Source organism: Cupressus sempervirens, chromosome 3 (assembly GCF_028749045.1).
Source record: "Cupressus sempervirens isolate cs-2001-9-10 chromosome 3, ASM2874904v1, whole genome shotgun sequence".
Lineage (NCBI taxonomy): Eukaryota > Viridiplantae > Streptophyta > Pinopsida > Cupressales > Cupressaceae > Cupressus > Cupressus sempervirens.
In genome coordinates this window covers 383,315,965-383,324,665 of record NC_143120.1, presented here as the reverse complement: position 1 = coordinate 383,324,665, position 8,701 = coordinate 383,315,965, and the positions used below count along the sequence as shown (strand labels likewise).

The window sequence follows — 8,701 nt, the reverse complement described above, 5'->3', positions numbered from 1 at the left end:
ATTTAGGGAATTTCAACACTTTGCCAATGGAATAATTGATAGGAATACGATTCTTAAGAATAATGATACCAAATAGATCTCTTTGGATGAACCAACCCATCATGTTTTTTTAGAATGTCCATCATTGCTTGGACTCAACAACTCATAGTGTAACGACATAGGGAAACTAAAATATCTTTTCCTACTTTAGATGTTAACTATTGTAGAGACACTCTTAACTTTAGTAACTCTTCTACCTATGCTAGAGGAATCGAGATATATATTGAAAAAGCCCAACAAAGAACTACACATATTACATAATATTCTAGCATGGGTAAGAGGACACACATGGCCCTCAATAATTTCTATCAATATGAAAGAACATTATCTGACACTATAAAATTTGATAAGTGATGTAAAATCAAACACTTGAACAATTTCCTGATAATTATTCACATATCAATACAAATGGGGAGTTATGTGCTAGTGTATGTGGAGTTGACATAAAAATGCACTACTATTCCAGGTTTGAGATTGAGGGTGAGGAGCCAGGAAGAAATCCAAGGAAGTGACTTTCATGTTTTACAAGGGAAGACTTTCCCATGATTGTTGAGTCTGTAAATGCTTATGCAAAAGTAATTGCCTATAACCTTTCCTCACATAATAGAATTAGATTCCCTCTAGACAAGCTAATTGAATCTATGGCTATTGTGTTTCCTCAATATTGGAGCCTCAACAAGTTGACTAGTTTTTGATGTAAGCTACAAACTCTAATAAAGAACTTTTTCAAAATTGAAGAAATCAATGGAGTAACCATAAATATAATCTTAGATGAAACTAATTTGAGAGATCAATCATGCCATTTTTCACACATAATGAGGGAACACTATACAATTACACATAACCCTTGCAAAGAGAGATCAGTAACAAGGCTTTGGAAATATCTAGCTTAGAGAAAAATGTTAAGAGACTCAATATCATAATTTTTCAAGCTTACTGATTTATATCTCACCATGATATTGGGTTCGGTGGATGATAAGAGAGTTTTAAGTGCTTTAGGGTTCCTAAAGTCAAATATAAGAAATAAATTACACAAGAATTTAGAAATTTTTTTGAGGGTCTATACATCTAGGTATGATGTCCATAATTTTCCTTACGATGGGTAGTGAAAATCTAGAAGAAAAAATGTCAAAGAAGAGGTTTGGGCAATATTTCAAACCAAAGTGGGATTTGGAGTGCCAAAAAGAATGAAAGTGACTCATGTACTAGTGTTGGTATTGGTAGTGGAAGTGGACCAATTAGTAGCATTGAAATTGAGATGTTGATTGAGAGTGAAGAAAAATACAATGAATAATCAAGTAAGCTATGAACTTGATAGCGAGAAAACTGAGGGTGAGGATGACGATGATGAGACGATGTGGCAACTTGATTCATTTTAATAGTAGTGGGTCCTAGGATCTAGTTATTTATTAATAATCAAACTTCTTACTTTAGTCTATTTCTCATCACCCATCATGCATATTATAGAGTCATGAATGTCAAATGTGCATAATCATTAATTGTTGTGGTTGAAACTTGATAACTTGACAATATTTTATGTGCAAATATACTTTTACAATTAATCTTGATTTCAATTGTATTGTTCAACTCATATTTGATCTTATACAATTATTTAAGGTTTTCATTAATTCTTTGAAAATATAGCAATTCATACGATACAATCTATAGGGATTATAATTTCTCATTAAGTAATAGTTCACATATGATACAATTCATTGAGTAGTAATACAATTCAACTCTGTGTCATTCTGTTTGCAAAAGTCAATACCCAAATTCATAATCCTTAGCAAATGATACAATTCATGGAGATTCTAATGAATTTATTTACACATATGATACAATTCAATGATTTCATTCATTAGTAATACAACTGTAAGTAGAGAATTCTAGTCTCGGGGTGATTCTGTTGGCAAAAATCAATACCCAACTCAAATTTCGTAACCTTTTAAGAAAATGACCCTAAATTCTTTTTTATAGCAACAAGGGAGAAACAAAAACATTAGGTCAATTTACATTATGTCAAGACTCAACATCAAAATTACTATTAGGACCTCTGTACAATTTTAGTTTGTAAAATTCTAAAGTTGAATATATATATATATATATACGAGTCTATGACCATCATGATCTTAGATTCATAGGCTATATTGCCAAATTGGTGATAGCTACAGTTCATTTATTTAAAAAATAGATTGCAAACTTAAAATCTTATTCAAGTCACTAAAGAAGGCATAGAGAATATCAATATAAATTTGTATTTCATAACCTTGAAATTAATTTTACATACCATGATTTATGAGATCTTTGTGCTACTTTTTGTAACTAGTTTGGATTAGAAAATTAGCAAATGCTACATTTCTCCTATTCAATAAATAGAGTCCAAAACATAAAACCTTAATCAAGCCATGAATTCTAAAAGGGGGTTATAATAGCTCATCAGGTCAATGATTTGCTAGTTATGGTCTCCAAAAGTAGACCCACCGAAAAATGTAATTTGTAAATTGTCTCGAGTCAATCTTATATAATAAAGTATAATGAAATTGTAATTCTGTAATTTCGAATTTGTAGCAATAATAAGAAGCTCATAGTTTGTTGCCTCAATTTGTGTTGTTTGTTGTGGTAAATTAAGGGGAACACCCTTCATCACCAGTTTTATTTTATCTCTGTCCAACTTGAACATTGAAGTATAGACCACTTAATCATTTTTTCTACATTGACTCTGTCCACATTTTTAATTTTGGAAAAATCCCTTTCTAGTTTACTAACAAAAAATTCTGAGGGATCAATCTAACTCTCTGATAGATTATTATCTCTAGGTGGGGGCATGAAAATTATGAAATCCATCATTTCTTTGTTTGGATCATATATGGGAAATATCTTGCTTGATGCAGGTTCTTCATCACTACTTGGAACAAATGTTTCCTTCTTCAACGTCTTCTTATTTTGTCTATTCCCAATTTCTTTGATTGGAATTTACTACCAAAATCATTGAATTGAAAGTATGGGGTTATTGAGCCAATTGAATATTTGAAAGGTGAAATAGCACTTGCAGTGATGTACATGCCTACACCTATGTTTGTGCTTCTAATTATTGCATTTTGAGGATTGACAACACCCATTCTCAATCCTATCCCACTAGCACTAGCAAGTGAAGTTTTTGGACTATTATGAGGGTTTTGTCCTAAAATTGTAAACAAAACATTAGGAGTGGCTATTGATGGTGTTATACTCACCATTGGAACTTTTCATAGCCTTTTGCTTCTTTATAATTCCTTGATCAATGGGATTCCCTACAACACCTATTACTAGTGGCCTTTTGTAAGAGACATCTTATTATTGTTGTAGTTGCACTTGTTGAGGACAACTTGTATCACTATTAGTACCCATGGTACTTGATTGAACTATAATAGTAGTAGAAAAATACAGTAACATGTTGTACAACTTGTGTTAGTGGTTGTGATTGAATACACATGTCTACAAAAGGTGGAACTTGATTTGAAGATGAAATTAATGATATTGCAATGAAATACATGATGTTTCAATGGTGTGTGACTGATTGGTACCTTTTTCTTTTTGTGATGAATATGTTGAGTCAGCTCCAAGGATTAGTTTCTTACCATATTTCAGAGGAGGTGACACCATAACTAAAAACCAATGGTATTGTCCTATTGGAACCAAACCATCATAACTTTTATTAAATGTGGATTATATTATGTCATAATTGTAAATATTTTGTTAAAAGTAGAGTTTTCTAAGGCTTTCATTTTTATTGATCAAAGTTGATGTGTCAATTATTCTGGTATCACCATTGGACACTAGTTATTTTTTCCCATAAGGTCAAATGAGAATTGACTACTACTAAGAAAAACCCATGGCATACTCACAATGTAATGAGGGAACCCTGTCTTCACACCATTTGCATTCTACACAACATAACTTAATTCAAGTGATGCAACTTCTTACCCCTTTCCAAAGTCCAGTTCCTAATTAGTTCATACTCTTCTAATGTAATATTTTCATTACGCAGGGACTCCTACTAGACACATCTGTTGTTTAATAGACAAACATATAGACATGAACCTAGTTATTTTTTCCCATAAGGTGGAATGAGAACTGACTACTTATCGAAAAAACCCATGACATACTCACAATGTAATGAGGGAACCCTAACCTCACACCGTTTGCATTCTACAGAACATAACTTAATTCAAGTGATGCAACCTCTTACCCTTTTCTAAAGTCTAGTACCTAATTAGTTCACACTCTTCTGATGTAATCTTTTCATTAGGCAACTTGGACTCCTACTGGACACATCTATTGTTTAATAGAGAAACAAAAAGACAGTAAGCCCAGGAGAGAGAGAGAGAGAGAGAGAGAGAGAGAGAGAGAGAGAGAGAGAGAGAGAGAGAGAGAGAGAGAGAGATCTACTCTAACATAATGCATTTATTTTGAAGAAAAAATATATTAAATTTGTTTTGAAAATGGAATCTACTACCCAACATTTTTGTAACATTGTAGTTGTGTCCTAACAACTCTTAATCATGTCTGAGCAGTACAAATATTAAAAGTTTCAACTGTCAAATTATTCTAATAAATTCTACATACTACATTATTGAGTTCAAAACATAAATATACTCATGTGTGGGGTCAATAAGGTTCCTACTAACTTATTTCACAAATATAGACTAATGTTGCAGATTGAGGGGTGATTACTAATCTAGATGTTGGAAATGTGTTTACTAAGTAGAGATATTTTATTTAATATGCTAAATTGTGATCTTATAGTAGCAATGTTTAATGTAGAAGATTTAGATTTAAACTCACTCATCCATATTTTATGATTAGTGTTCCAAATGAACTCATTACTCATAAAAATAAATCTCCAAATAACATTCATTTCAATAAGGTGATGTTCACAACGATGAAACATCAAGGCTTTTTCAAGAGGTCACCCATCCCAATACTACTACGATTCAAGCTACTTATGAATTTTTCCCAAAGATCAAGACTGCTTAATTTGTTGCTTTGTTTGTAAAGACTCTCAACAAGTGGCGCGCTCAGTAAACTACGCATCATAGAGAACATTTAGACATTAATTGAGATATGATATATTTTAAGCAACATGTCAAATTGTGATAGTAATACCAAGATTCAAGTGTGTAATTCTGGAATCAAATTCATTTATCCATATCTAATACTTAGTTAAATTCAAACAAATCCATCTCCCATAAGAATGAATAGTATAATTAGCACATGCTCACAAAAATATAACATTAGTACTTCTTAGCTGATTACCCATCGATTCATATTTCTCAAACTCTAAGTTTGTTTAAGCATAGAGTTTCCCCAAGTTCAAGACCATTAAACTTGTTACAAGCCATTTGTAAACCCTTTAAATCAATTTTCAGGCTCTTCTTTTCATTGGAAATCTTCAACTTTCAAATATAACAATAGCACTATATCTAATGTTTTATAATTATTCGTCGGCAGCCAAGCTGATTATGACCATACGATACAAATTTATATTTATATATTCATATATATACTTGAAAGAAGATGCTAGTTTGAATACCCATCATTCATGTCGGCCACTATTAATGACATTTGAAAGAACGTGCTTAATGGGTACTTATTACATATTATTAGGCCAACTTACTTTATCAAATTTATATTGAAATTAAACCAACCTGGAACCAATTCTTATCAATAAACAAAATAAACAAACCACATGCTTCTACATTGCACGTGGGCTGATGTGGTTTTGCATGCATTTGGATTTTTACTTAAAATGTGCAAAACGCAAAAATGTGTGCAACGAGAATCCAAAGTTTATGTTGTCAAGGTTTCCATCTATTTATATGAGCGACGAATTCAAGGAAAGAACATCGATTGAATTCCCATTTCAATCCTCATTCTAGTTTTTGTGCCATTATTGATTGATCTGCCATTTCAATCTTCAATGTGGTTTTTGTTCCATTATTGATTGAGTTGCCATCTCAATCACAGCAACAAGAAAGATCTTGCTAAGAGAAGAGAACCCATTATCTCTGTTTCAGCAATAGCTCCAAGAATTGTACATAGATTGTGGCTGAGGCTTTAGATGATCTTGCAATTGTGAAGAAAGAAAGATCGGATATCTCAATAGTTTTAGATTGAATCTTGCAATTGTGAAGAGAGAGAACAAAGAAGAAAGGTTGAATATGGTGAACTCTGGTGAGAAAGGAGGGCCACTTCGTTTGAGATGTGTGAATCATATATCTATGGTGTGTAGATCGGTAGAGGAATCAATTGACTTTTATGAAAATGTGCTGGGTTTTATTCCTGTCAAGAGGCCAGGGTCTTTCAATTTCAATGGAGCCTGGTATGTCAAATTCTTTCACTCTTCAAGGATTTAATTTATGGGTGTTTTGAGTGCATTGAATTGATGGGATTTAGTTCCAACTCAATTTTTAATGAATGAGCTATGCCATGGTTTTTTGGTATTCAACTTTGATTCTGTTTTCATGGTGGTTTGCGAATGTGGGTTAAATTGATAGATCACTGATGATCATAAGTGGGTGTAAATGAAGAAATGCTGGCTGGATCATTAATGATCATAAGTGGGTGTAAATAAATAAATGCTACTTAGATCATTGATGATCATGATTGTAGTTCTTTGATTGTTTTTATTCATAAAGTACATGATCATGCGTGCAGTTCTTTTTTTTAAAGTACTCATAAGGTCTGGATGGATGGTGATAGCATTGAAAATATGTCATTTGTATTCGGAGGATAAAAAATCATTAGGAATATTAATCATGTCCTAAATGTCACTCATTCTCACATAAAGTTGAAATGAGATTATTTTTATTGTTGTTGACTATATCAATGAGTTTAAAAATGAAGAATCATATATTTTATACATTTTCAAGTGTCAATACTTTTCCTATGAATCTTATTTATCTATTTTGTAAAGTCTTATATTTTTGAATAATTCATTTGAACTAACGGTTTTTAAAATTATTTTTTTCTTAAATACAAACATTCTTATAAACTGCACTATGATGAGTCACTATTCAGTTTCAGTAATTCTTTTGTGGAAAATTCAAATCTTTGAACTTCATAATATGTGTTGAAAATCACCAATTTACCAATCTCGCATTTGAATCAATTCTATAATCTACATCCACTTTGTGAAGCCTTGCCTCCTCAAATAACTCTTTTGCTATAAGAACTGATCAAGAAACCCACTATTTTTGTGAAGCTTTGAACTGCTCACACTTTTAGATTCATTTCATTCTAAATATAAATGTCCTCATAATATTCACACTTTGTGACTAAGTATCTTTTAATTTCGATGATCTTTTTGTTGCAAAAAATACAAATTCTTTTTTTCTAATCCTCATTGGACACCATCCATCTAGCAATATTAAATCTCGAATCTACCATGTTGTCCATAACAAGTTGATAATTATTAAAAAAAAATTATGCATTAAAAGTCACTAAATCATGATCTCACATAACTTTCAATAGTATTAACTCCCTAGTACTAACATGCACTTTGAATAATTGAACAGGCTATTTAATTATGGGATAGGCATACATTTGCTACAAAGCGCCACCCCAAATAATGCAACACTCAAGGAGATAAATCCAAGAGACAATCACATATCATTTCAGGTACACAATCTTAATCTACTCAACTTGTTTTCAATGTTTAGCCCAAATGTATTAATGGATTTATTGAACTATTAATCAACATAAACTAACATTATTGGATTTGTAGTGTGATGATATGCAAGGTGTGGAAAGAAGTTTGCAGGAGATGAAGATCAAGTATGTGAAATGTATAGTTGAGGAAGGAGGCATATATGTAGATCAACTCTTCATACATGACCCAGATGGTTTCATGGTAGAGATTTGCAATTGTGAGAATATTCCAATAGAGCCCACATCCTTTGGAGTTGGGTCACTCTATTTCAAATCACCTTCTCATCTCCACTATCCTTCTATAGCCACACAAAAGATTGCACCAGTTATGTCAATACAAAAAGAGATTTCTTTGTAAATTTGCATCTTGTGTTAATGCCCAAGATTCAAATTCTAGGACATGTTTGATATTCTTGGTATGATATAGGGTGGAGTGAGTGACACATTTTTGCATAATCTGATTGATTTCTTGGGGTCTATCAAAGAATAGGTCCTTGATTGGTTTTGTGCTAGAAGCCTATCATTGTAATTTGTTTGAGTGGGTCTTGCACCATATATTTATGTGAGCATATTTATTTATTTATTTCATGTTGAAGCTTGCATGGAGTACGAGATGAAAATAATGGTTCATTCCTGCAATGGATCTTTGTTGACAACAAGAAACAATCTTGTTATGGATGCCAATTTTATAAATGATATGAAGTATCAAAACTTTCTCATATAAAATAATAAACATTATATGGACATACCAATTTTAATAACAATATGAATCTCCAAAAGTCAAAGAGAAAATTGGTCATGAAAGGACTTAGCAATTTTTTTGATAACACAAAATCTATAAAAGTCAAGGATAAAACTATACATTAATTTTTTTTTTTCATATAAAGGATATAGTATAACAAATTCAATTGACATACATATAAATTTTATAGTCACAACTGTGAAAATATTAGAGGTTGTGTTGGCCTCAAAT

General features: G+C 31.7%; 1 protein-coding gene across 1 annotated transcript; it reads left to right on the top strand.

The window, feature by feature from the left end:
• The first annotated feature begins 5,863 nt into the window (after window positions 1-5,863).
• LOC149566610 (glyoxylase I 4-like) lies at window positions 5,864-8,311 on the top strand. Its single transcript, XM_089819908.1, has 3 exons — window positions 5,864-6,400; window positions 7,596-7,698; window positions 7,805-8,311. The coding sequence occupies exons 1-3, from the start codon at window positions 6,240-6,242 to the stop codon at window positions 8,084-8,086; spliced, it is 546 nt and encodes a 181-aa protein (XP_089676034.1). The 5' UTR covers window positions 5,864-6,239; the 3' UTR covers window positions 8,087-8,311.
• The last annotated feature ends 390 nt before the right edge of the window (window positions 8,312-8,701 follow it).

What these genes read in the sequence shown, in the direction of transcription:
- LOC149566610 (XM_089819908.1), top strand. Translation starts at nt 6,240, where the DNA reads ATGGTGAACTCTGGTGAGAAAGGAGGGCCACTTCGTTTGAGATGTGTG. An exon ending in TTCAATTTCAATGGAGCCTG is followed by an intron (nt 6,401 to 7,595) that starts GTATGTCAAATT and finishes ATAATTGAACAG; the next exon opens with GCTATTTAATTATGGGATAG. An exon ending in ACAATCACATATCATTTCAG is followed by an intron (nt 7,699 to 7,804) that starts GTACACAATCTT and finishes TTGGATTTGTAG; the next exon opens with TGTGATGATATGCAAGGTGT.